Source organism: Gobio gobio, assembly GCF_949357685.1.
Source record: "Gobio gobio genome assembly, chromosome: 2".
Taxonomy (NCBI): domain Eukaryota; kingdom Metazoa; phylum Chordata; class Actinopteri; order Cypriniformes; family Gobionidae; genus Gobio; species Gobio gobio.
In genome coordinates, this window is record NC_137098.1 from 49,241,889 (window position 1) to 49,269,404 (window position 27,516).

The 27,516-nt window shown below is 38.5% G+C and overlaps 4 protein-coding genes across 8 annotated transcripts in view; all 4 read right to left on the bottom strand.

Moving 5' to 3' along the window:
* Window positions 1-226: 226 nt before the first annotated feature.
* On the bottom strand, window positions 227-8,601 carry acd (ACD shelterin complex subunit and telomerase recruitment factor). 3 transcript variants are annotated; one of them, XM_079810819.1, is made up of 14 exons: window positions 8,302-8,525; window positions 8,085-8,206; window positions 7,709-7,799; window positions 5,626-5,705; window positions 5,487-5,531; window positions 5,338-5,372; window positions 5,017-5,162; window positions 4,825-4,903; window positions 4,537-4,698; window positions 4,355-4,462; window positions 3,346-3,495; window positions 3,182-3,247; window positions 2,944-3,020; window positions 227-749 (listed from the first exon to the last, which is right to left on the bottom strand). In XM_079810819.1, the coding sequence occupies exons 1-14, from the start codon at window positions 8,419-8,421 to the stop codon at window positions 699-701; spliced, it is 1,332 nt and encodes a 443-aa protein (XP_079666945.1). In that variant the 5' UTR covers window positions 8,422-8,525; the 3' UTR covers window positions 227-698. The 3 variants fall into 3 exon arrangements, with proteins under 3 accessions (XP_079666945.1, XP_079666944.1, XP_079666943.1); XM_079810818.1 differs by having other exon boundaries at window positions 3,182-3,495; window positions 8,302-8,601; XM_079810817.1 differs by having other exon boundaries at window positions 3,182-3,495; window positions 4,382-4,462; window positions 8,302-8,528.
* A 47-nt stretch (window positions 8,602-8,648) lies between these two features.
* On the bottom strand, window positions 8,649-20,299 carry vrk3 (VRK serine/threonine kinase 3). Its single transcript, XM_079810820.1, has 16 exons — window positions 19,978-20,299; window positions 19,114-19,215; window positions 18,939-19,022; window positions 18,623-18,721; window positions 18,317-18,412; window positions 18,050-18,184; window positions 17,852-17,907; window positions 17,703-17,769; window positions 17,537-17,618; window positions 13,918-14,020; window positions 13,719-13,811; window positions 13,504-13,636; window positions 13,302-13,419; window positions 9,671-9,729; window positions 9,448-9,584; window positions 8,649-9,063 (listed from the first exon to the last, which is right to left on the bottom strand). The coding sequence occupies exons 1-16, from the start codon at window positions 20,129-20,131 to the stop codon at window positions 9,052-9,054; spliced, it is 1,530 nt and encodes a 509-aa protein (XP_079666946.1). The 5' UTR covers window positions 20,132-20,299; the 3' UTR covers window positions 8,649-9,051.
* Window positions 20,300-20,820: 521 nt separating this feature from the next.
* On the bottom strand, window positions 20,821-24,818 carry LOC307142415 (uncharacterized protein). Of its 2 annotated transcripts, none has more exons than XM_079843247.1 (3): window positions 24,510-24,801; window positions 22,310-22,825; window positions 20,821-21,936 (listed from the first exon to the last, which is right to left on the bottom strand). In XM_079843247.1, exons 1-3 carry the CDS (start codon window positions 24,730-24,732, stop codon window positions 21,557-21,559), a joined length of 1,119 nt encoding a protein of 372 aa, XP_079699373.1. In that variant the 5' UTR covers window positions 24,733-24,801; the 3' UTR covers window positions 20,821-21,556. The 2 variants fall into 2 exon arrangements, with proteins under 2 accessions (XP_079699373.1, XP_079699374.1); XM_079843248.1 differs by having other exon boundaries at window positions 20,823-21,936; window positions 22,310-22,819; window positions 24,510-24,818.
* A 696-nt stretch (window positions 24,819-25,514) lies between these two features.
* The window catches only part of gfod2 (glucose-fructose oxidoreductase domain containing 2), a 3,713-nt gene continuing 1,711 nt past the window's right edge, over window positions 25,515-27,516 (bottom strand). The window contains exons 3-5 of one of the 2 annotated variants that reach the window (XM_079840222.1): window positions 27,296-27,474; window positions 26,497-26,879; window positions 25,515-26,396 (exon numbers count right to left, since the gene is read on the bottom strand). In XM_079840222.1, coding sequence (XP_079696348.1) covers window positions 26,123-26,396; window positions 26,497-26,879; window positions 27,296-27,474 — 836 coding nt within the window. In that variant the 3' untranslated portion in view covers window positions 25,515-26,122. Of the gene's footprint in view, window positions 26,880-27,295; window positions 27,475-27,516 lie in introns of both variants that reach the window. The other variant, XM_079840221.1, reaches the window with a different exon arrangement.

The following is a 27,516-nucleotide window of genomic DNA, read 5'->3' on the forward strand; positions in this document are numbered from 1 at the left end:
AGGCGAATGCTTAAGAGTCAATGATTGGATAATTATTGCAGTGATTATTATGTTTATAGCACGTTATATGTTGGGCAACAGTTATTCTAACCCTAATTGATGGAGTGTGTTGCTTTTCATTTCTTAAACCATGTAGGAAGAAGCATCATGGCCATATTCCAGGATGACAATGTCAAGATTCATCAGGCTCAAATTGTGAAAGAATGGTTGGAGGGAGCATGAAGAATCATTTTCACACATTTATTTGTAGACAGAAACATGACCAACAGATTATCTTCACATTTTTAGATGTATAATTTAGTATTAACCATCATTGAGTAAAGCAAATCACCATCCTTGTTTTATTTAGCAATTTTGTGCCTGTGTTTTGGCAACATGCCCACCTTCATTCATTTATTTCTTTGTGACAAATCTGTCACAAAGTTTCTGCTTGGTAAAACGCATTAAGACCATGGCTTGAAAGAGATAAACATGGTTACATAAGTCAAATTGTGATTAAATTATACAAACTGTGACACAGGTCATAGTATGTGAATATTAATATTTACTATAATTGACACACCACTGAATTCATTTGGACAGCAGCATACATTAACACATTTTTTGGAATTACATCCAATATTTAAACCCTAGCATCATGTCATTTGAGGTAACAGGTAATGGCTTATGAGCCAACTTCAGCGTTGACATCTGCACAGTCAGAGGTCCCCAGGTAACGCACCGCCCACTGTATGAGATGCCCTGGGATTCTAGACACAGACACACACACACACACACACACACACACACACACACACACACACACACACACACACACACACACACACACACACACACACACACACACACACACACACACACACACACACACACACACACACACACACACACACACACACACACACACACACACACACACACACACACACACACACACACACACACACACACACACACACACACACACACACACACACACACACACACACACACACACACACACACACACACACACACACACACACACACACACACACACACAGAGAGAGAGAGAGACAGAAACCAAAATATATATCAGATATAAGGGGTAACCGTGCTAAAGAAAAAGCTGAAAGATGATAGCTTAAAACCAAACCTAGGGCATACTGTACTGTTGTAACACACTTATAGCCTCGGTCTAGCTACTGCTCTGTGTAACTTTTCAGTGCTGATCTAGTTTTCAGATTTCCAGATTTTGCGTATTACAGGTGCACTAACAGTCAAACCTGTGTTTCAACCAATCTTGATCTAAAGGCTGACCTTTTGTATCAAATACTAAATTAGTTCTTTAAAAAATAACTATTTATATGAATACCTAATAATGAATCTTTTTCATATGCACACACAAAATTGTAAAATATATTAATTTAAATTAAATATTTTCTATTTTAATATTATAAATGTAATTTATTCCAGTGATTCCTTTAAATGTCAGCAGCCATTACTCCAGTCTTCAGTGTCATATGATCCTCCAGAAATCATGTATATCAATCATACATATATTATCATAATAAACGATGCGTGTTAGATCCACGTAATGTGGCAGGTCTTAAAAAGTGACATCAGCCTAATAAACCTACTGCTGTCGGTCATTAAGGTTAATCAAAGAACAAAAGATAAAAGAAAAAAAAATTCACTCACTATTCTTGACTGAATAACTTTTCTAGCTTTAATAAGGATTAATCAATATTCAATTTATAATTTATGCAGTGTTGACCAGACCGACCTGAAAACCTTAAAGCGCTGGTCACAAGGTTACATCGGTCGAAAACACAGAAAACAACTTTGTGCACTTTAGCAGGGCTGAACCAAAAGAACACTTAGCGTTGAGCTCTCATATATTAAATGCACAGCTAAATGCGATATTTATTACAAACTGGCTTATGTAAAGATTGTTTTAAGTTCACTTAAATTAAAAGTTATTATATGTCATAATGCTGAATGGCTATAATTAAAAGGCATAATATGTAGTTTTTCGCCGCTAGAGGTCACCTATTCAAAACAAAGGCATAGATTGTTGATGCCGAGATTGAGCGTGGAATCTTGGGAGTTGTCGTCCTCACCTCACAGCCGGTGGAAAAGAATCGAAACTGGACTCGGGCAGAAATCATGTTCCTTGATGAGATTATTAACGCTACTGTATGTAGCAGAGCAGGGCCGAGTGCTGTGGGAGCTGAACGAGGTCACTAAAGCGATTGCTAATTATAGACAAGCGTGACACACGGCTCGACAGCAGTGGAACTGTTATGTCACAGTCGCCGCTTTTGCTTATTCCGGTAAAGGGTATGTGGGTTAAAGGGTTGGTTCACCCAAAAATGAAAATTCTGTCATTAATTACTTACCCTCATGTCGTTCGACACCCGTAAGGCCTCCGTTCATCTTCGGAACACAAATGAAGATATTTTAGTTGAAATCCGATGGCTCAGAAAGGCCTCCATTGGCACAATGCACTTTAACTGAAGATGAACGGAGGTCTTACGGGTGTCGAACGACATGAGGGTAAGTAATTAATGACAGAATTTTCATTTTTGGGTGAACTAACCCTTTAACACAGTGCTGTTGATCATATTAGATACATTTGAGCGTGTTGAAAATAGCACTTGCGCACACTGCAGTGAGCAAAATATATAACATTGTTCTAGTGGTTTTTGGATATTCAGATATTCTGGTTCAGTATTGTTATTGGTGATACTAGTCTCCTTTAATAAAAATATGCCATTAAACAAATGTTTAAAATATCATCTACTGTCTTTATGTTATTTCTACATTAATTTGGAGATTGCTTACATTTTGACTGGTACTGTGTAAGTACTATACTGCAAGCCAAAGTTCTTAGATCATTGTTCATCACATAAAAACCATATTATAATCAGTGTGTCTCAGTAGGGAACATGTCACACTCACTGGAAATGGGCGAGGGCTGTAGCAACCTGAGGCTGTGGGTGATACAAATAGGAAAAAGGCGTTCCATCTGAGTGCACCTGCAACAAGGAAGTTGGGATGATGTAGCAAGATTACTGATGCAATACACAGTAGATTGGGATTAGATGTGTTTTGAGATTGATTAATCCCGCAAAAAGCATTAATCATATCACATTACGCAAGAATACAGCAAAATATCATTAATACCATTTACACTCACTTTCGTGGCTGTGGTGGGTGGAGACTCGGAGGGATTTTGCCTGGCGGCTGGAGATGCTAGGGGCCTCTGTTCAGAGGGTGGGGCTGTATTATGGTCGAGCCATGAGGGAGGACTCACTGCACATTCTTTGTCATGCTCCTGACTGGGGTCTCTGATAGACTTACCACTCGAGAGGGATGGACTAAACTGGGTCGGCTTTGGTCTCTGACTGAGCGTAATGCCATCTACTGACATCCCTCCTGAGTCCTGGGTGCTTGTTGCTATAGGCAACGAGGGGACTTCCTTTAAAAGTGATTGACTTTCCGGCTCTGGGTCTGTATCAGCACAAGTTTGTCACAGAGGAGAAATGACACAAAATGCATCCACAAAAATTCGTACACATTGACACAAAAACAGCATTTAACAAAATTAACTACATAATTCCTTGACAAGCATCCCACAATAAAATTACAAGGTTAATAATTAGAACAACCAATTAAAATAGTGCCATAATACCATTGCCAACCCTTCTCTTTAATACATTTAGTCACCATGAAATCAAAACTGATAATTATTATTTTTTACAGAATATTGCAGTATTTTTATAAATAATTTATCCAAGCACATCTCATGTGCTCATGTAATCTTTAAACAAGATAACTTCCCCTCCCTTATGCAGTGTCATCTCTCCTCTTCTCTGATGACGCGGACGGGACAACCTGTCACTCACATGAGATCACAGCAATAGCAAAACGATCCAATTAATTCCCAATGGACAAAATTAAGTCCCACCCTACATTTTTCCAGTTAGCGAAGCTGTTTCACTCAGATATACATCACAATAGGAAATAAAAAATACGATCGCAACTTCTGTTTCATGCTCACTTTAAATAAATAAAAAATAGTGCACTTTAAAATTATACCTGCCACTGGAACAATGATTTTTAGTATATATTTTTATATATATATATTGAGTCTATGTCTAGATGGAAGAATTTCAAAGGTAGAGTGAAGGGGATGAGTATGATTTTACATACCGCAAGTGCAGTTTTTTTTTTTACATAAAATGAAAAAAGTCCTAGAGCGTATGTTGTTTACACTAAGTGATCTTATCTGCCTGGTTAGTTATTGCACAATTAAAATGATATCCTGTTGTTCTGTGTATGTTAAACATTTGCAGAAAGAGGAAATTACCATTTGAGTCTGAAGTGGAACATCTACCTAATAGAGCTGGCTCTTGTGTGAACATATCCCATGGGCTCTCTCCATCCCCAGACAGCTCGCCTGTTCTACACAAAACCTCTGGGAGACGGAGAGACGAGTTTAATAACATCATCTACCTGGAACAGCACTGACTTTCTTTTGTAAAATTTCACCTGGTCTTGTGTGTATCAGAGTAGACGGTCCTTCATCTGGACATGAGCCACTTATATTGTCCTGAGCGGCCACTGTTTGGTTTGCAATCGATGTGCTGGTTGGATGCGAATCTTCGGGGGGCGGGACCAAGCCACTTGGCGTCTCACTCTCACTACCTTCACCTGCGCACATTTATGTACAGAAGACAAAAACACATATGCATAGTGCACCACATGCACAGTAAAATCTAGTTGAATGCCCTAAGGGTTGTCGTGAAAAAAAGCAATTAATTAGACAGCAGACAGTACTGGGATCAGCTGTCATCAGCTCCCTCTGTTCCTCTGGGATGAGAAGAAAAGGCACAGGGACAATGAACTGCTCCTGTCCCTGGAAAAACACACACACACACACACATACACATACAGTCACACACCCATATGCAATGATAATTTGTCTGGTCAACAGCTGGTGCCTTTAAGTTGCCAAGGAAGCAGCCTTACCCTCCAGTGAAGCCTTTCTCTGTGCCAGTGAGTTAGTGGCGCCACACATGGACAATTTGACATGGTTATTTTCTCCGTTGCATCATTCAGAATATTTATTATAATGTCATTGTGCCACACCTCCAATAGAGACGAGAGTGAGACCCCTGGGAAATTAGGTACATAAATGCACATCTTTATCATTTCTGTGAAGCGACATGCGTTTCCTTTATAAACGATATTAAGAATCCAAATTACAGGCATTTACAGTTCACTGCAAGAGGTGTGCGTATATGCAAGCTATTTGAAGAAAGACAAAGAGAAATAGGGTTTGACACCTACCAGAGGCTGAACTTACTGAACCCTCCCTGCGGGATCTGACAGAGAGCAATACAATTAACACTAACTGTTAAACACATCATCTTAAAAACACACTGCAGTTCTGTGTAAAATGTACGTGTTCACACATGCTATAAATAAGGTCAACACACCTCCACGTCTTTACGATCTGATTTCTGACTGAATCGAGAGTTGTACTGAAAGATAATGAAAGATGATAAGGTTAATTAACAATGATTTAGTGCAGTTAGGACACATCATTGCGCATGCTTAGAGAGATCAATGACTTGCCAGCTAGGGGGATGTTGGCGCTTTGAAGCGATGCATATGATGTTCATTTGATTGACTTTCAAGTAAAACTGGCAAGATGCCTGAAAAAACAAAAAGAAGAAAGATGCATCTAATACATAAAGATTTCTGATTTATTTGTTTGGAATCAACAAGCCAACAACATTCAAATAATATTTTCATTTGGTAGTATCAGTTATTGTTTTAATGAGCTTTCTTCAGGGTCATCCTTAGGACAGTGCAACATACACAGCAATGGGAGACAGAGAGGGCGGAACATGGGACGGGACTCGAACTTAGGTCGCCCAAAACACACCTGTGCTAGGTGTGGCACCCATGGTGTTATAATAATACATTCATTTACATGACTTTTCCAGAACCGACTAGCCTGACATCGTCATACTCAGATTCTAGTCAGAATAGGAGTCTGATACTGCTCCATTGAGCTGTGATTTTGGGGTGTGTTTCAACCGAACCAGGAAAGAAACCTAAAACCAATCAGAGCAACGGAGTAAGTGACGTATGTTGAGCGATGCATAGTTGTCAACAGAACTCAACTGCACGCACACTGGAAGTAGTAGAAGGAGAAGATGAGTGTAAACGATTTTTGCCGGTGTTGTAAAAAGAATTTAAGGATACATGGAGTACTTACCAACACGATCATCATTTTTGAGAGAAGTAGTAAAGGTGAATGCATATACGAACAAGTTCTCTGTTTAGGATTAGAACGAATTCAACCCAAGCACTCTTCGGGGACGTTGATAATTATGTTACTTTTGATAATCTATCCATCATCGTATAAAGCCTGCCCTGACAATTTGATTGGTCCGAACAGCTCTGGTTCCAGGGACCTCCACAACGGATTAAGGCCAGACCTCAAATGCTGTGGCCGGGGCTACGTTCGGCTGGCATACAGGCTAAGAACCGACAGGTCTAGAAATCAAACTTATAAAATAATTAATAATTTTAAGTAGTGGGCCCGGTCGAGATTTACTGCCCTAAGGTGCCCGAAGTAGTATTGTAGAGAGTTAGATAATTGCTTGATCTCATTTTTTTTTCTTCCTGAAAATATGTTAAACTCCAATTCAATATTACATTTTGTTCAACCAAACATGCTACCATGAAGCAGAAGCTAAATGCTTCACAATTTCTCCCACATTTAAATTAAAATAGGACTTAAAAAAATCAATAAAGATGAATATTTTTGCAACAATAAAAATTACAAGAATTTAATTGATTCATATAGCACTGTATGAATATTACAGGCTATATTTATGCAATATATATTAGTATGTCCATGCTGTTTCTCTATCCAAGGACTGCATGGCCTGAAAAATAAGTCCCTGGTATATAGAGTGCCGAAGTAATGTGAAGAGAGTAAACTCCAAATGTTGAAGCATCCAACTTTGCGCGAATAGCGCGATTTATTCACGCCACATAAGTTCTTCATAAGTGAGGCTGAAACGCGGGCTAGTGAGAGATTGCCTGTTTGTCACGATGACGTCTAAAGTCCCCGCCAAAGGATGTAGTCCCTTTTAGCAACTTGTTAGCAACCATCGTTTTTAAGACACAATAAAGTTTTTAAAAATCACAAGCAGGTTTTAACTAATGTGTTTTATGTCATAGATCAAAATGTGAAAATATTTAGAGGCTTTGTTAACCACAGACCTTATTTCAGGCGATTTAGCAAAAACCCATTCAAAAAACCCATAGACTTTAGGGCGAGGGAACCGGTAGGGCTAAAATGCTAACTCACTTCCGCGTTTTGGCCTACAAAGTGACGTCATTACTTCGGCACTCTATTGGCATGCCAAAGCATCAGCACTCAAAAGGAAAATGTTGGAGAGTCTGCTCACTGCAGAGCCGATGGGTGGAGCTTCATGTCCAGCTCCCACTCACTGGATGTGGAGCTAACTGGTCAAACCACACCCTAATCCAGCCCAACTCCACCCAATAGTTTTACAGAGGTGGGACTGGACAAGGCCAAGCTCCACCCCATCATGTCCAGAGAGGTGGAGCTGGATGTCATTTGGCTCTGCAGTGAGCACCACTTGGAGAGTTTAGAACCAAAAGATATATAACATACCAGATCAGGGTTCATGTCGAAGTTCAGCTCAAAGCTGCGTACATATACAATAGTATGGAGCAGGGCTGTTGAGGACTCTATCTCCTCCAAGCTGAAGAAAGAGAGAGAGAAAAAATGTGACTGTCATTTTTGCGTTGGATTTAATAACTACCATTACACTGAAACTTAAAGTAGTGACTGTTGGTAATATTCACACTACAAGTACAACATTCAAGGCAACAGTTAACATGCTGCAAGACAGAAGATCAGAGCCCTAAACTTGTGCTTATTTCAGCATGATTTTCACTAGGCCTGATTATCCAGATGAGTTGGATAAAAACAGGGGCTCAGGTGTGTAGTGAGTGGTGTCATAACAGAGGATTAATAGGTCCCTCACTCCTGCAGACGCTCCCACGCGGCTTCGCTCAGCACCGCGGGAATGACAGCGCTCCCATCGGACATGAACAGCATACAGGCATCTGTGTGCTCCGTCCGCTGCGAGTCTGATATACCACACACCTAACCAACACACACCCGCACTTTAGTACTGACACGACATTCTAGATACATGATCACCCATTAAAAAAAAAAAAAAAACACAACACAACACTTACGCCGACAACGTTTGCTTTAACAGTCGTTTCACACTGGCTTTGGCCGTAATTTTGGATGAGTTTCTCGATCCACGGCTCCAGCTCGGCCATTCGGCGACGTTTCATCTTTGGTGGATTCATTGGTAAACTGGTGTATCTGTAACTGCCCGGTAGTGTAAATGTAATAAACGAGTTCAAACGGTTAAACTCTTCGCGCCCCCTTATTGAACATTGATGCTTTATTTTCGTTCCGTGTAGAAAAATAGACCAGACGATTTAAGTTCCGTTACAATCATGTACATGCCATTCGTTGGTGCCCCCTTGTGGAATTTGTGCAGAATGATCATAAAACATAAAAAAGCAAGTTTTGGGGTAATGATGTTTATTTTTAGTAAGGTATGATACAGTTTATGAAAACTTGAGAGAAACATATGAAAAAAGATTTCATTTATAACATGAACAAGTGTAAACGTACAACAACAATGTGACACTGATGGATGAAATGCAATGGTTGTAGATCAAGACCAGGGAGAAATTATTTGTTGTAAAACCCCTTACAACTAAACAATGCTTATTTCTTATTCCAGAATGTTAAGACAATAATAAAAATAAATCACAGTGATTAAAACTCAATTTATGAGAGCAAACAAGCATGCAACGTTTGCACTGTAATACAGTTGTAAAAACTGCAATAAAACTCCAATAAAAGTTGCTTTTAAAAACCTAAAAGCTTTCTTAAACATTCCATAAAACACCCGTTAATTCTTCTCATCATGGTTTCACCTGTGAAAAAAAAAGTCAGACTGAGAATTCAGCTACCTTCACATGCTGCCGTGAATACAAGTTGCCAACTTGGAAGCTGCACATGAACGCGCCTTCAAATCATAATTACAACTATAAACTTCCCAGTATTGAGGGCTAAAAACTTCCTGACATGGTGAAGAGAACAATTTCAGCAGTGTTGTGATCATTTATTTTTCCATATTGTAATAATTTCTGTATCGTTACAGCTTTTACATTTTTGAAATATCTGAGAATGAAACCATTTATTAATGCCAATGATAAAGCACTTGAAACGTGATACCCATGATTACATCTTCAAAATATTAAAGAAGGGTCTTCCAAATGAGCTTGTAGTAGTTGTTTAAATATGGGAATACATGTTACCTGCAGATTCAGTGGTTCATTCAGACTCCCACCCATTTTCTGTAAGCTCTCATGAAGTCCAGCTTTCAGAAGTGTGTAATCTGGTTTCTCGGTATACTGGAGGGTCATCACAGTAGACAGGTATTCTTGTAATGCACCTAAATTGCACAAAAACACATTACAAACACACCTTCACTGGTATTAAACACATGAGGATGATGAGAATAGAAAAATGAATGCTCACTTGAAGCTTTCCTCTGTTTATAACAGCAACTCAGAAGTCCAGGGATATCAGAAATGTACCTGTAAGCAGGCAGAAAACATATTACACATAAAAGAACACTGACATAATACTGTAGCCTTTCCTCTGTAAAGTGGTAGGTTTTCATGCATGAACATTATGTTCCTTTATGATTCTAAATGCATGTGGTATAGATTAATTAGGATTTATCAGACTGACTGAAAGGTACACTCATTTTAGGGACAGTTCCCCTGGAGTAAAGCACCTTGTCCAGAGTTGGTGATACTGTAGCTCATGACTCATTCCTTGTGGGGATCGGACTAGCAACCTTCTTTTTTTATTTAATCATTGAGATGCTTTTATTTCAAGGCAACTTATAAATGAAAAACATGACAAGCAATTTATCATACAAGAGACAACAATATCCACAGCAAATCAAGTTTCAAGAGTAAGCATAGACGTAGATGTACGTAGACGCCACATTCAGAAGCTTGAAATGGGTCAACATTTCAGAATCATCTTCAATTTTCAAAATCATCAGCTGAAGTCTGTTCCAGAAATAGATATCCATACATGCATATAACCATGATTGCATATAACTTGCTCTCGAGTGTTCATGGACCAGCTTTGGACCAGCTTTTAAATATACATTTATTGATGACAGTCATTTATTGTGGACTACAACAAAAAAAAAAAAAACATAATTTAAAAAATATATATATTATTAATTATTTTTAATCAATAATTTAGGAAGCCACATCCGATTATATTTTAGGAAGGTGGCCCTTTGCAAGGCGATCATCATATTTGGGGGCCCTTAAATCAAGTATTAAGAAAACCCCTGGTTTAGTAAAGGGCTCTCAGTTATCAGCACTGAGCTTGAAGCACTGTACCATACCACTCCTTGGGCCATTTGCATGAACATAGCCACTATGTTAAGACTGTGTCTTAAGAACTAGTCTGACCATCTAGCAGCTAGCCAAGGGGGTTATCTTAAAATCTTAAAGAGTCTATATGTAAGAATTTTGTATTTACAGAGTTTTGTATTGCCAATGTGTGAACAGCTTGTAACAATAAAAATACAAAAGACCCCTTCCCCAACTTCCTAGGTTGTCTATGAAAGACTGTATTTTTTTTTTACAAATTGTTATGGTAATGACTCTGGCTGGTTTAATCAGGAAAATCTAAAAGGATGTAATGGTTATGCGTGCTCCCGAGAGCCTCTCTCCCGTTCTGACACATGAAAGGATAATGCTGAAAGAGCCATTCTGTACTGTAATGTCAATGTGTCATGCAAAGAAAAGGGATACATTTTGGTCTCGCAGAGCCAGATCTATATAGCAGGGATGCATATTATATTGGCCACCATATCAGTATAAGCCGATATATGTTCATTTTAATGTTATCATTATCGGCTCAATATATTAAAGCCCTTAAATAATGGATTATGTCCTTCAGCTGAGACACTTCAGATGTGCACTGTTCACCGTGATGATTTTGAATTGCTTGAAATATGATTGAATCACTTCAAAAAGGAAAAATATGTTTAAGTGCAACATGCAGCACAAGTCTGTCATATAAACTACATAAAAAATATAATGAGAACATTATAAATGTGTGCTTGGGACATGGTTTTTATGGTAAGCCTAAAAATCTGGATTTAGACTTATCGGCCAATATATTGGTTATTGGCTTTCAAATATAAAGAATTATCGGTATCGGCCAAGATTTTCATATCAGTCTCCAATATACTTTATAATCAAACTATCAAAACAGTGCCATTTGAATTACCTCATCTGTCGACATGATGCCGGTGAATTGCAGAGCTGGTACAAACATATCCACATCACTATGATCAGATGCTTTCTTAACTGCGGATTTCTCATCGCTGTCATTTACGTTATGCGGTTATTTTGTTTTTGAGAGGGAAGGCCAGCACATATTAACGTCGCTCTCAGCAGCGTGGATGACGTCACAATGGTCGTTAACAGTATATTCTATCGCTGCAAAGGTATTTCCAACTTCCTTTTACTTCTAAGCAAAGAACTGAAAAGAACTTTGCCGTGAGTAATATCAGGGCCTTGAATCAGTTTCTTCAGGGACTTAAATTCAGTCTCTTGTATGTTACATGTGTGCACGATTGCGAGCATGAGCAATAAATTACAGGCTGTTTTACACGCATCACCGTAAATGATTATCCGATCACTAAAGCATTAAGCAAACATGCAAACGGCCGCTGGTGAAACTGAAAGTAGCCCAAATCTCAGATGCTCAAAAACACAATAATCTTCATTAAAACTAATGAGAATAAATGCTCTTATCAGTGCTTAGGTCGTTCTTTCTCCTATTGCGGCATTTGATCTTGAAATGAGCTGATAATAAATAAATGCAGCTCGAATCTTTTGCTTTCGTTGACGTGAACTGTATTTGCATAGCCTATAGCGCTGGAATTGAATATCGGATTTATATTCATTCTGCGGAGAGGTATAAGGTAAGACAACCTGCATGGTTTTTTATTTTGTTTATTAGTTTAGATTGTAGCCTATAGCCCGTTTAGTTTGTGAGCGCCGTTGCGAGCAGCATCAGTCTGCCTCAGCTTGTCAAAAATGCGTTTTTACTCTGGTGGTGATAGTAAACATTTAGACTAACATTGTGATATGCTTGAAGTGTTTTATATCTATAGATTTTATTATAGGCAAGACAAGTCAAGTGTTGATTTGACAGGCTAAATTGATCAAACATGTGGTTAACTCACTGGTGGCCGCTGGCCATTTGGTCGTTAGCCTACTTTAAAAAACAAAAACTTTAATTTAACAAACAAAAATTGCTCCAAACAATATTTTCTAAATTAACTTAATAAAGAAATAAAACGAAATATAACTACCTTGACATTATAAACAAAGCTGAACTATTTTTATGGCTGCAACAATGTGTAATAGGGAGAAAGAAAAAAAAAAACACGGGCTCCATCAGACTCAGGACACTGGAGTATTTACGTGTCATGTTATCATATGAGTCCTATTCATTTTAAATATTGTGGTTATCGCCAATACTGGTATATTGCCACACCCTAAATTAACACGATGACGATATTTCATGCTTTGAATATCACGGTTATCGCCTATTAGCGGCATCCAATAGCCTCATAGAGGCTCGTGACTCGTTCGCACTTGGTCATCTTAACATTAAAAGGAAGACGATTTAATTTGCCTTTTGTGGTTTTATTTAAGCACATAAAAACATGAGTAGACCAGTACAGATACGGTCAACAGAAAGTTGGCCCCGCTACTCGCCCCTTCCAACCATATCAAACAATTCCAAAAAGGAAATAATAAAAAGAAAAACGGAAGTGATCACCTGTGCCTACGTGACTGTGAATAACCAATGAGAAATAACGAAGAATCAACGCACTTACATCGCCAATACCAGTATATTACTACACCCCAACATGAGTTTAGTTACATATAGCCCCTTTAAATAACTGACTTAAAAAACATTATGAAAAAGTTATGATCAGTCTTAAAGATTTTTTCTTCTTTTTTTTTTTATGTACTCAATTGTAAGACTAGTCTAAGCAGTTTATGCAACTGGCCACTGATTTGTAGTTTTTCTGTATTTCTGTAGTTTCGCTTACCTCTCCTTCTCTGCAGCAATAGAGCTTGTGTTAGAGAGGTGACTCCAGGGTAGTGAGCCTGTCATCCAGCAGAGCATACAGTAACCCAGAGACTGCAGGTCACTGCGACAAGAGGGACCTGCAAAACGCCCAGAGACTTGCAAATTAGACCTGCTTTCTGACATGGAAATTGTAAATAACGCAATGAACAACCGACGCTCACCTGCCCCCTTGTGAGAATCCATACTGATGAAGTTGATGTTACCCTGGTGAGCAGTGCGGCTACCCTGTCGGTACTCCACATGCTTTCCACCAGGGCAAAACCTAAACGCATGGCCAAAGCCAGACAAGAAAACCTACAAAACACATCAAACACTTTAATGCTTGAATAATATACAAAACATCCATGTTCAGTTTATAAGAGACATGCTTACTGACCTCTGTGTGACTGTCAGTGTCTATGTAAATATTTCCTGCATGGATGTCTGCATGGGCATATTCCTTCTCATGGATGAATTCAAGTGCATCCAACTACAAAAAACATTATACATATATATAGTTTCATAGAGAATGGTATAGCTAGGGCATTAGCAATAGCAACAAATCTAAGAGTAAAGTCATTCGATAGTACACTTACTAGTCGTAGTGCAAGCTGGAGAACAGCTTTCTCAGAGAGAAAACCAGTCCCTTCATCTATGACTGTCTGCAGAGGTTGGCCCATGCTGGGAAAAACTAAAAACCTACAGGGATGTGCATGCGGATACAATTAGATTCCACAATGAGGTCATAGTTATTGAACTGTTTTTATCTTTACATACAACCTTTAAATGCGTTGCACTGCCCTCATTATACATGAATATGAAAATCAGTGAAATGCAAAGCAACAACCAAAGACATCAGTCTGCACTAAGCGGCAACCTCCCCGTTTTTCTTGAAGCCAATACGGAAGTGACTTAAACTGCAATTCTTCGCCTGGCCGCTAGAGACAGGCTCCAAAAGGGAGATGTTAAAATGCCCAACTTTACAGTAGGAAAAAAAACGTGTTTACAGCCTGGTACAAATTGTGGTTTTGGTCTATACAGCTAATTTTTCCCTTCATGACAACTGTGAGGGGGTGAATCTTTTTTTATAACTCATTCGTTTAAATTATATTAAAGGGTTACTTCAGCGATTTAGCATTAAGCTTTGTATCAGTAGAAACCCGGTAGTATATTCAAATTATGGTACTTTCCCCCTCATATCCTCCTGAGACGAGAGAATTATGCATTTTATTTCTGGAAAAAAATACTCTCAATATCGTCATTTTGCATCAGAGGATTTTTTGGCCAGAGGCTATAGACTACAGCCAGTAGAAGAAGATAGCTCCGCATGTTTTCAACCCGCCCATAGGGGTGGGATCTCACTCACAGAATGTAAATGCGCCTGGCCGCTCGGCTCGGGTATTCATAACGGAGCGGTGCGGAGCAAAGTGAGTATTTCAACTTTTCAATGATTTCCTATGAAAGTTAAGCTTTCATATGCGATCTGAAAACACGCCAGACTGGACACGTGTCACAAATGACTGCCGCGCTAACCTCAGCTCTTTGTGATGAATGAAATCTAACACTGCTAAGACACGTTCAGTTTTTAATTGTAGTGTTTATTCTCTAACTGAACGAAATTATTGTAATACTATGAAAAACTAACCAAAGGTGGGGATGGTGTAATGGTGGGCAAGTGATAACCAGTAGCCATGGCTTTGGGAGTGGCCTCGTTGGGCAGCGAAGCAAGTGCATTCTGGGAGTTGTTGTCTTTCATCCACATGAGACAAAAATACATTTTCTGTCTTTATTCAGTCTAGAAGGCACCAAATAAAAAAAAAATCATATTTCTAAATGACTCGAAGCGTTATGAATCAGCGAGTCGAATCAGCGGTTTGAATCGCCAAATTTCAGCAGTTTGGCGGTTTGACACGCGATCCGAATCATCATTCGGCTCACTGATTCATAACGCTTCGAAGCTTCATGATGCCTTGTTTTGAAATCGTCATCACTATGCAAGTCGTTATTTAGGGTGTTTTTGCGCACAAAAACTATTGTCGCCGATTCATAAAGTTATTTTAGAACCACTGTAGTGAGATGGACTTTGTAACGACGTCTTTAGTACCTTTTAAAGCAGCACTAGGTAACTTTTGCTCTCGGGCTCCCCCTACAGTTGTGAAACAGTATTGTCCTCTACTACTGTCGTAAACTGTCATTCTACATCAGCGGATGCATCGCACGTGCATTTGTTGACACGACAACTATGATAGCCCTGAACACTGCAGGAGTTCACATGCAGGTGTTCTGCTTGCGTCGCGTGTGAAATGTATTCATCCCAGGTACAGTGGCATATGTTTCAGCATGTCATATGAATATAATTTCATGGGTTTTATTTTTTTCAAACGCCAAATGATCTCGATGCTCACGTTTACAAGCCAGCGTCATTATAGTAGCCTAGTCTATTGGTTCCCGTTTTACAGAATCTATATGATACTTCAATTCAATGTTTGAGTGGTAGGTAATAACCATATATCGTCAATATTATAGTATCAAGCTACCCTAGATGAATCTGCAAATTTGAAAAATCGATTTGCATTATAGCTTGAGGAAAGACAAATAAACCAATATCACAGACATGTTAGGTATCCTAAAATATGATTTTGTATGTATTACGTATTTACTTGCAAGAATGTAGCCCCTCCTCCTTCAGCTCACGCCAACGAGCAAACGCTGGCCCAATGTTGATCCTCGTCCTGCCTTTAATCCGATCACTTTCTCGTTTCCTCTTTTTGCTTTCCTCCGACAAAACCTTTGCTTTCTTATTTTTCTGTGCTGCTTCGGCCATGACTATAACATTTGGCAGACAATTATAGTTTTTCTCGCACGTCCGAATTTAAGGAAGTGGGGGTGGGGGTGGAAGTGACGTATATGCTGTAAAGCAGTCGAATTTTGTAGTTCTTTTTTTTCTCGGATTACTACCCGAAACCCGAAGTTTAAAAGTACGATTAAAAACGATACAGACCCCGTCAGGCTATGGCAGACGTGTCAATCAACCTATTGTAAGTCGATGTATCATCACAAGAGTTTTGAAAATATATTATGAAGGTTGAAAAGTTACCTAGTGCTGCTTTAAGGGTCTTCTTGAGAGTGAACCGTGCCATTGTGCCAATGCCTTTCAGAGCCATCAGATTTCAACTAAAATATCTTCATTTCTGTTCCGAAGATGAACAGAGGTCTTACGGGTGTCGAACGACATGAGGGTAAGTAATTAATGACAGAATTTTCATTTTTGGGTGAACTAACCCTTTAAGCCCTTATGTTCTGCATAATTAAGGGCGTGACCATTTGAGTGACAGGTGGCTTGCCATTTGTCTTCTGTCTGTTAGTCATCACGTCACCTCAGCTCCAGTCACGTCCCGCCTCTTTGCCCATTTTCAGTTATCGGGGAGTGAAGCGTAAGAGGGCAATGGCCGATTTTATTCTTCAAAACTGCTCTTCAGAATCCTATGAGTGATGTCACGGACACTACGTCCATATTTTTGTACAGTCTATGGTCTGCACGTGTATATTAAGAAAGGCAGATGGGGTGTGGAAATGTGCTGAATGTGAATACATCCCGTTGTTTCATCTGACAAATTGACAACTCAATTGCAAAATAAATTGCTGTTGGCTAAAGTACAATGTACAAAATTGGCTTCTAAACGATTTTTGTAATGTCAATTACATTTTATTTGACTGCCACAATGTAATGTCTCGGACTATCTTCACTTGGGAGACTTTTCTCACTATGTGCTGACATGTATATGACATTATATGCACAGCCATTCAAATGTTTGGAGTCAGTGAATTTTTTGTTTTTAAAAGACGTCTTTTATGCTCACTAAGGCTACTTTTTTATTTATTTATCAAAAATACAGTAAAACAGCAAAATTGTGAAATATTATTACAACCATTAAAATAACTTTTCTATTTGAATATATTTTAAAATGTAATTCAAAGCTGAATTTTCAGCATCATTACTCCTGTCTTCAGTGTCACATTATACTTCAGAAATCATTCTAATATGCTGATATGGTGCTCAAGAAACATCTCTTATTATTATAATTATCAATGTTAAAGGTTTAAGTTAATGCATCCTTGGCTGTAGTATGCATTTCTTTCAAAAACCCCAAACTTTTGATTTGTAGTGCAATATTCTATAAAGGTTTCTGAACAGATAAATACAAATCCACAAACCTATATGCTTCATGGAGACCAAATCCTACACATGATGGAATCCCAAGGAAGTCCAGTTTGTGCGATTTCAACCATTTCTCCACTATTGACAAAGAAAAAGAAACAAAGTTGTGGTTATAAGACCAGCTGTCCTAAACTGAGTTTATATAGTGCTAAAATGACTTGCCCGCATCAGGTTTGGCTGCTCTCAGATGGAAGTTCTGCTCATTGAACAGGTGTCCTTCTTTAGCACCCTGAGGAAGAGAACCTAAAGTTATCAGGACCTTCCTCACAAACATGCACAGTTAGGCTACATTTTGTGAACACAACACTCACCAGTCTCAACATGTACTTGCATTCATTTGAGTCTGCGTGCTGATTTGCCTGGCACACTAGATTAGACAGACAATATTTAGATGCATTAACCACATGTATTGCATTGCGGCATTTCTTTGAAAAATGGTTAAAGGATTTAAGATGCACAGATGGATACACTCATCCAAAAGCGTATGGTTTGATAGTCAAATATCTTACCTGCATATGTAATATTTAATTCTGTTTGCCACAGAAGCTCAACCAGCTTCCACTTTTTGCTTGACTGGTCACAAACCACCAGACCCTCCTGGACAGGCTCCACACTACACACGCGCTTCCTGCCTTTGCATTTAGCTAAAAACCCACATAATAACAACATGATGCGATTTTGCATTTAGTATGAAACATGATGTAATCACTTTTAGATATCATGTATTATTTTTCAATATACATTTAGCAGTTTGTCCTCTATACACTGCATCTTACATGGGCTTTGAACAACTGAAGACGTTTGCTTTGCCTCCTCGCCTTTAACCTGGGGGGAAGCCTTACAATTTCGAGGTGACATCAAATGCATCTTATCTAAAATAATGCAGCACAAAAAATACATCAGGGTACACTAATACAAATCTGTAAATATAAATAAAAAATGTATTTATAATAGCGTGTAAATGATTAATAATGTGGACACATTTGCAATGTACTATATGACTGAGCAAGAAAATCTGCTTTAATTACCTAAGCTATAAAAAGATATTAAATATAAATTTAAAGACTACATCCAGATCTCACCTGGAGTTTTAGGTGTGGTCGAACAAGCTTGCTTCACCTCCTCTTGTTCTTTAACCTGGGGAGATGCCTTTCCTTTTCCAAATGTCAAAGGCTTCTTATCTGGAATAAAGCAAAATATTTTCACACAAAATTGTGCAGCATTCAATGTTATAACGCTGATGATTTGCATTTAGCAGAAAACTTATATTAACATAATAATAATGTTACCATTTTTTATATTTACTCTGTGGAATAACAGGACCATCTGCTCAAATTACATTTGACTATGATAAAATATACCATCTTTTTAAAACGTCTTTCGCTATAGTGCATCTACCTGGGGTTTTCTTTGACACTTCTTCCTCCACTTTAACCAGAAGGGCTGTCTTTCGCTTTCGAGAAGATGGCGAAGACTTCTGATCTGAAATAAAGCAGTCGTCTTTCACACAAATCTAGCAAGTCTACAAAGCCCTTGTCTCTACTACAGAAACACTCAACACCCTCAGACTCACCTGTACAGTCCATGGCTGTGCTACTCGAGGTCTTTCGTCGTGTCGAACGCAAAGGTGGGCGAATCAGTGCAGTTTGTGATGAGTCTCCAGCAGATTCTACTACTACAAAAACAAATGTTGATTATTGTGTTGCCATTGTGCATTTTAAAAGAAGCAGCTGGGGTCAAAAGAAGATGGCGTAACAGATTTACTTGTATTATGCGCATATACTAGCATTCAAAAGTTTGGGGTTGGCAGATATTTTAATGTAGTTGAAAGTCTTATGCTCTGCAAGCCTGGATTTATTTGATCAAAAATACAATAAAAACAGTGATATTGTGAAATATTACAACAATTAAAAATACCTTTTCTATTTAAATACATTATATTTACGTAAAGAAAATTGTCATTACTTCAGTTTTCAGCGTCTCATGATCCTTCGGAAATTATTCTAATATGCCAATTTGGCGCCCAAGAAACGTTTGTTATAATCAATGCTGAAACAGTTGTGAAGCTTAATAATATAGTGGAAACGTTGATACATTTTTTCAGATTCCTTTAATGATTAGAAGGTTTAACAGAACATTTATTGAACTACAAATCTTCTGTCATATTATAAATGTCTTTAATCCCACTTTTGGTCAGTTTAATGCATCCTTGCTGAATAAAAGTATTCATTTCAACAACAGAAAATTCTTACTGACCCCAAAGATTTTAGTGTATTAAACACTTCTGCTAGTAAAAGAGACCATCATGATTTTTACTGTCTGCTTTACTATACTTATTCTGCTTGTGCAGAACTCTTTGCTAAGCGACTGCAGTCCTTACAGAAACCTATGGAATAAATGTAATTTAAAATAAGGTTGAACTATAACCCATATTTACCTTCCATGGCGCTCACAGATGAGTTTGGATGTGGTTCGGATGGCTGTAAAGTTACAGCTTCTGTTGAGTTTTCTGGGAGTCTTCCACCACATGAAGGACAGAATTTGAAACCAGGCTGTAACTTTGAGCCACAATGAGGACAGAAATTCGCCATTATGAGGGCAAATTAGGCACGGTGGGTGGAAATGCCCCTCGTCAGATTGTGTTGGCAGTCAATGACAGAAGGAAAGCTCTTCCAACGATATTTACAAATGTTGTGACTGATCAGCTTTCAACAGACGACATCTTTCGCACTGTTGTAACCGACACAAATCACGTGATCGTTTGCGGATGACGTTTTACGGCAAGTGGCAAGGGAGAGAATTCTCGATTTTAACATTTTATTTTTTAATATAAACGACGAGCAATATGTTAAAATTGCTCGCTTCATTTTCTAATTGTATTGCTGCTGCTAAGCCATTCTAAAGCTAAGACTAAATTACAAAACTGTAATAATTCCCAACATTGTTTTGACACAATAAAAATTGTCGTTTACTCACAGTCTTTGCTTAAACAAACCTGTATGACCGACGTTCTTCTGCCGAGCACAAAATATACCTTGAAAAATATTGGTAATCAGTTTAGGTGACCACTGACTTCCATTGAATGGACATATATATATATATATATATGTTTGTTTCACAGGAAGAAAAAGTCATGAGGGTGTCATTTTTGTGTGATCTATCCCTTTAAATCCTACAGATTTTTCTCTCGACCTCGACCTTTTTTGTGTTTGTAGAATTTCTAACATCTTACCTAACACTTTAACACTAATCTTTTGTTGCAATGAAAGCAAACTGGTATGTCAAGAAGTAAATTTAATTGAATTATATGTTTGAGAGGTTCACTTTTCTCAAAAATGTGTCGAGTATAAAAAACAGGTTTGGAGTGACGACAGTATGCAAATGTGTATAAAAATGGAAATTCTTATCAATTTCTCTTAACAAAAAACATGAATGCTGTACCATCTTGTCAGCCTTTACGATAAGCAAAACTTTTTGTAAGAAATACAACAGTGACACAATGGCATACACTAATAAACTCCAGGGTAGGAATAACAAAAACATGGCCCAAGTGACTGAGGAAGAAAATTTGCTGATAGCTTTTTTTTTTATTCCCAGTGCAGAAATGTACAAAAACACTTGAATACATTCACACACTGGTCGATTTTGGAGCGAACATTAACTTTTTTTGTGTTAACACTCATATATATATACATGTATATATACAGCATGTGAGTAGATCTAATGAAAACTGATTTTCTAGTTTATCTGACATGAAAGGCCTTCTCATTACGAATCTCTATTTTAATGGCAGGAAATCTATCATTTGCATGCATGTACGTGTTTGAAATCCTGGAAGGTTAAGGTACACTTTCATTTAGCTAAAGAAAATACAACATCCCTGGCATTTCCCCCGCTCCCACAACCCCACTCCCCCAATCCAAAGCAATCTTGTAAAAATAAAAAGTATAAAGAAATAACTATTTCCATAAAAAGGAAATCCTTGTTTCCTTGTGAAACAGACATACAGAAGTATATCAACAATTGTAAAATCCAGAGGTCTGTCCCTGTGCATGAGCATTTTTCCAGGAGTCCAGTTCTTGTTTCTGCTTCTCCAGCTCCTCTTTCTCTTTCTGAAACTCCTCTCTCTCTTTCTGCATCTCCTCTTTTTCCCTCTGGAGTTCATTCTTCTCCTTCAGGAGGTCTTCTCTTTCCTTCCGCAATCTTGCATGTTCCTGCTCTTGTTCACATTTCTGGTTTTGAAGCACTCGGCGCTCAGCATCCATTTCACGGAACTGCTGCAGTAACTCCTTCTGCAGCTGTATGCTCCGCCCCTCTTCCTGCTGGACACGTCTCAACGCCTCTGTCAGCTCCCGCTCTCTTTCCAATATACGCACACCCTCAGACCACTTAGCTCCTAAGAGGAAACAATTTCAATTGTGATATTAAAACTTTCACATATAGGCACAGAAGCATAATCAAAGCAAAGTCTCATTTGTACCATGCAGACTGAACAAAGCAAATTGTCTAAACTCAAACCAGTGTTATTTTAGTACCATTTAGTCATTATGCTGTGTTTTTGTCATTGTATATAATATATAGTATACTATAGTACATGAAGTTACACTAAATGTGTTTGTATATGTTATTTTATTTCAGTCAACATCAGTTAAGTTTATGTTTTTTATGGTTTTAGATTTAGTTAACTATAATAACCCTGGCATTACATCAATTTTCACACAAAATGCCCAATATGTACAATGATGAGAAGAGTTAAAAGCAAGCTATACCTGAATATAGGCTGGTACTGCAGGGTGATCGGACATCACGCTTCGGTGACACAATGTGTGATCTGGTCGGGGTCCCGCTCGCTATTGTGGGAGAGGAAGCAAGTCGGCTCGGATCGTCAGATTTGCGCTTGTTAGACCGCTTTTGTGGGTGATCCTCAAGTTGCGCAAACTCATTGGGATGCTTATGCTGTAGATGTCTGATTAGGTTACTTGTGCTACTCCGGTGCTGAATCTTCTCCATGCAGAGCAAGCACAGGGCTCGTGGCTCCTGGCCAAGCTTCCGATAGTGCACCCACACGGAGCTCCACTTGCGAGTATTACCCGGGGCCTCATCCTCTTGTATGTCTTTCCCTTCCCCTTCATCAACAGGGCCCTCGCCTTCCTCATCAGCCACCTCTGCTTCAGTGGTCCCCTCTCCTGCTGCAGCACGAAGGATCCCCTTGATGGCCCCATCCATTTCGCCATCTTCTCCCACAGACTCCACCTCTACCTGCTGCTCGTCCATTAACACTGTAACTTGGCACAGGAAAAAAAAGGAGGAAAAAAGTAGTTACATTGGTTATTTAAAAATGTAAGTTTCACTTAAACTTTCTAAATCTGCGGCTAGATGAAGACAGAACAGATTCAGAACGTTGCTGTGCAACAAAAGTAACAATTCACTAGAGTTTAAAAGGCAGGTTAAAAATCTCATTCGTTTTTTTTCTATAACGGAATTTATTTTTATAAACCTTCAAAGACAGACCTACTATGAGCTAAGAAGTGGTTAATCAAGGGAATATACTTTTGTTGAAGCTATCAGTCCACAATATATCAAAGGTTTTTTTATCATGTTCAACAGCTGAATTCATGGTCAAATTTTTTTTATAAAAACTACAAAGGCCTCAAACCTTAATATTTTTATGCATATTTTGACAAACAAAATATATTGTATCTCTATATAATAAATATCTACAAATCAATAGTTTTTTTCCTCCAATAGTTTTAAATTGGATTATAGAATTAAAAATGCTTTATGAGAAGCTATTTCTCATCAAAGTCATACATTACACATACAGCCTTTGTCTTGTCTGATTTTACTTTTAAAAAAGGACGTGCACTGTTGCCTTATATAATTTCTATATATTCAAGTTAATTTCGTGGATAGATTAAGGGACATAACGTTGTTCGGTATGGAAACTGAGGACGACATGAACAGGTTTCAAGTCATAGTATTTTCTATCCATGATTACACACACACACACACACACACACACACACACACACACACACACACACACACACACACACACACACACACACACACACACACACACACACACACACACACACACACACACACACACACACACACACACACACACACACACACACACACAATCTTGGTTTAGTCGACCAGCTAGTTTTAGAATTAAAAAAAAAAAATCGCGCCCATCCGGGGATGTGGCAGATGGTACATCACGTGACAATTTCGGATCAAATACTGTTCAATACAATTCGGAATTTTCAGAATTCGGATTTCTGAAAATGACATACATTGTGTATAATTTATTAATCCCTGAAAATGTGTCTATAAAATTACTTTATATTTCCCACAGAATGGGGTCGTTACCGTTGAAGGTTTTCTGTCCCGCTTATTTTGGACGGGAGGGGGCGGGGTGGCTCTTTCAGTCAAAGCACCGTATATTGCCGATCCAAATCAGCGACACGATTCAAAAGATTCATTCGTTTGACTGAACGAGTCGAATCGAATCGATTCCGGTCGGGGAAATTCGTTTGAGACAATATCAAATATTCTAAATTAGCCTTCTATCATTGAGCGACGTAATAGACGATTGTTTGAAAAAAAAAACATGGCGTCGTTGCGACATCCACCCAAAACCATGGCCTAAGCGAAACTCTCGTCACTTTGACATAAGACTCTGTAAAATGAACCCGTTCCTACCGAGGAGTCGATACCGAATCACAAAATCACAACGAGCACAGTTTTGAATGATAAAGCGCCCTTATTTTGGCTCCTGGACCCACATGTGGTAAGATATAAGCACGTGCAAAGTAGGCCAAAATGGAAAGAAATATGCATTGTGCAAGCTGTCGATTCTAAGTTCCACAACCAGCCAGTTGTGTCATAGACATATTAGAGTACATCATGACAGTGTACATAACGATAAGCACTACAAGACAATCATTTAACCTATCATACCTTCCACGCAACCAGTGTCGTTGCGTTTGGATACCGCATCTGCCGCGGGCTTCCTTTTGTCCAACGAGGAAAAATCTGACGGGTGTTTCGTTCGTAAATGGCGAAGCATGTTTGTTGTATGACCAAAATATAAAACCGTCTTCATACAGAGGAGACACAATACTCTTCTGTCATCCTCGGCTTGGAAAAATGACCAGACTATACTTCGCTTTCGTGCCGCCATTTTCGAACGAGTCGACTTTGATTACTGACTGACTGATTGCCTTATTCTAGATGGTAACCTTCTTTGCGTGAAATTCTCGCGCATGCGCGTTGTTGCTGATGCTTTGGTCGCTGAACAAAAATAATGTGAATATATTTTTCCTGAATGTCTTTGTTACGAAGGTTATCCTTGATATTCGTATATAAAATACTTGGTTACATTTTATTACTCATACATATAAAAAGTTTTTATACATATAAAAGTTCATAGCCCTTTTGATCCGCAATGTTTAACTGTATGTCTGTTTTCAAACGTTTTAAGTTAATGTCTTTGTTAAGGTTTGTGGCTTTGTTGGCTGTTTTGAATTGTCTAAGGATAATTATCTGTGATTGAACGGATCAAGACCGTTTATAGTGAACATAGAATTACACATTAATAAATAGAGTTTATTAAAGTCAAACACATGCAATGGCAAAACTGTACATTAGTAGCCTAGATCTGAATTTTTTTTAAAAGCAACTGACAAAAGCTTCACATATCTTCAGAATCCTCTGCTTTGTGATTTGTTGCATTTCGCAAAGTTTCTTTTTCTGTTTATCATTGCAGCAGGATTCCAAAGAGCTCTAGGACCAAACTAGTATGCGAATCTCGCGAGAAGTTCAGACGAGGGTTACCATCTTAGACGCGAACCTTTAGCGCCCCCTCTAGAATGCCAGTAGGTATTCGTGTTAAAAAAAAATTATAATAATAAGTTAAATATTTGTAGTTATCCAACAGGCATTTGTGTAAACCCCATAAGTAAAAATATTAAATTAAGTAAATATTTATTGTTAAACTTATAACAATGAATGAATAAAAACACCATCCATACACAACCCATCACTCACTAAACAGTGCAGACACAAATTCAGCAATAAAAAATATTCAAAAAACGTTGTGCAGCTTAGTAAAACCGTTAACATGTCCAATGCATTGGACATCAGGCTATAAGTCACAACAGGTTTATTACAGTAAATGATATCTAGTGTCCAGCATAGTAAGTTTACCAGTGCCATAAAGCTCTCTCTTATGCACACATGAGAAAAACAGGGAAAATCCTCAGCAGAGCACAAGCTTATTATATTCACTACTCATATAAAAAATAAAAACGTAAGGGACTCACACTTAAACCCAGAGGCTCAATTTTAAACTGATCACATAAAAATAAGGAAAGCACAAAGTTTTCACAGATAAGCTTTGCACATCTTTTTGTGATACAGTAAATAGGCACCAAAACAACCCTGAAACCACAATTCCTATCCAGTGACGCATCTCCAGTGCTTTGCCACCCAACTCCCCTGATAAATTAAAAGTTTCAGTTAGTATGCATACATTTAGTTAAATTATGCATTCAGTTCCAGGTACTTTATGTTTAAAATGAAAGCATGATGTAAAAGAAAGTTAATGATATTAATAGGCTTGGTCTTGAGATGTAGAATATAACAGTGTGTGTAGTGTTAGTTTGGCAGGGTCCGGTGATTGTGGTTTGGGTCAACATCCTGAATCTTGACCTCCACTGACTCCCAATCTCCAGTGCGATTTGATCGTTTGATGGCATCCACAACTGTCTGTACATACAGCCCATCCTCAAAGGAGGCTGCCATGGAAACAGGATGCCGCACCCAAGAGCGTCTGTCCTCTTGTGCCTGAAAAGAGAGTCTGAGCTGAGTCACCATGCCATTCAGTCCCCTGACAGATGGCCCTACACCTTCTCCACCATCAGTCAAAAGAAGCTCCTCTACTTGCATGCTGGTCCGTTGGCCATACAGCTCTGTTCCTCGAGCAATGAGTCGTCCTGATGAACCCACGAGCATGATCTCATGCACATCTGTGCCAGGTAGATTGAAGTTTAATGTAACACTGCAGACCACACCTCCGCTCATCAGCAGCTGAAAGCAAGCATAGTCATCTGCGGTTACAGAACGAATCCCTCCCGCTGGGCCACCTTGACGTACGAAAGTCCGGAGCATTCCATGCACTCGCATTGCCCGACGTCCCGTGAGGTGGCTCAGGAGGTCAATTATGCAGGAGCCAACTGTATGCAGGCCACCTCCCCCCATAAGCTCCTCCCAAGCCCAGCCATATGATTGGCTGAGCAGTGAGCCTCCATATACACGTGCTTCACATACCTTGAAGAAGAGAGAAAAAAATGTGACTGGTTATTATTTTGACCAGTCTGAATTGTCATAATGTAACATATGTCTTAATGTTTACCAAGAGTTACATGTTAAGAATGGCTTACAACTTTTAACTAAACTTTTATTACTATTCAAAATGTATTATATACACACACAGAATATATTTGAAAATTATTTTATATAGGAATCATTCTGATATGGTACTTAAGAAACATTTTTTACTATTATCAATGTTGAAAATAGTTGTGCTACTTAACCTTTCTTTGAAAAAAGAAATCTCAACATTACAATTGTCTAGTCATTATATCAATATCATTATATAAATGATGTCATATAAAAATATAAACTTATAGTTTTCTGGTAGTGTCTTTAAAATATATATATTTTTGGTGGTGAAATTCCAATACCTGCAAGGTCCCACAATAACCCTCTCCTAGCAGACGTTTCATCTGGACAAAGGCAGGCAAGAAGCGCAAGGAATTTCCCATGATACTCATAAGTTGTGGGTAATATCTTGCCGCTGTCACCATCTTACAGGCATCTGTCAGTGTAGCTGCCTGCTCACTGATCACATTTTTACCTATACCTGTAGAGAAGAGACAACAGAGAGCAAAATGAGTATCAACAC

Bases quoted from the DNA above. Each gene is read 5' to 3' on its own strand.
- vrk3 (XM_079810820.1), bottom strand. From the start codon at position 20,131: ATGGCGAATTTCTGTCCTCATTGTGGCTCAAAGTTACAGCCTGGTTTC. The intron at 18,722-18,938 runs GTAGATGCACTA...GCTTTATTCCAG, and splicing joins AGTGTCAAAGAAAACCCCAG to ATAAGAAGCCTTTGACATTT. The intron at 13,812-13,917 runs GTAAGTGTACTA...TGTTTTTTGTAG, and splicing joins TCCAGCTTGCACTACGACTA to TTGGATGCACTTGAATTCAT.
- acd (XM_079810818.1), bottom strand. From the start codon at position 8,421: ATGAATCCACCAAAGATGAAACGTCGCCGAATGGCCGAGCTGGAGCCG. The intron at 7,800-8,084 runs GTGAGGGACCTA...CTCTTTCTTCAG, and splicing joins GCGTGGGAGCGTCTGCAGGA to CTTGGAGGAGATAGAGTCCT. The intron at 5,163-5,337 runs GTAGGTGTCAAA...CTAATTTCCCAG, and splicing joins TTCAGTAAGTTCAGCCTCTG to GGGTCTCACTCTCGTCTCTA.
- LOC307142415 (XM_079843247.1), bottom strand. From the start codon at position 24,732: ATGGCGGCACGAAAGCGAAGTATAGTCTGGTCATTTTTCCAAGCCGAG. The intron at 22,826-24,509 runs GTATGATAGGTT...TCCTGTGCCAAG, and splicing joins CGACACTGGTTGCGTGGAAG to TTACAGTGTTAATGGACGAG. The intron at 21,937-22,309 runs GTATAGCTTGCT...GTTTCCTCTTAG, and splicing joins CAGTACCAGCCTATATTCAG to GAGCTAAGTGGTCTGAGGGT.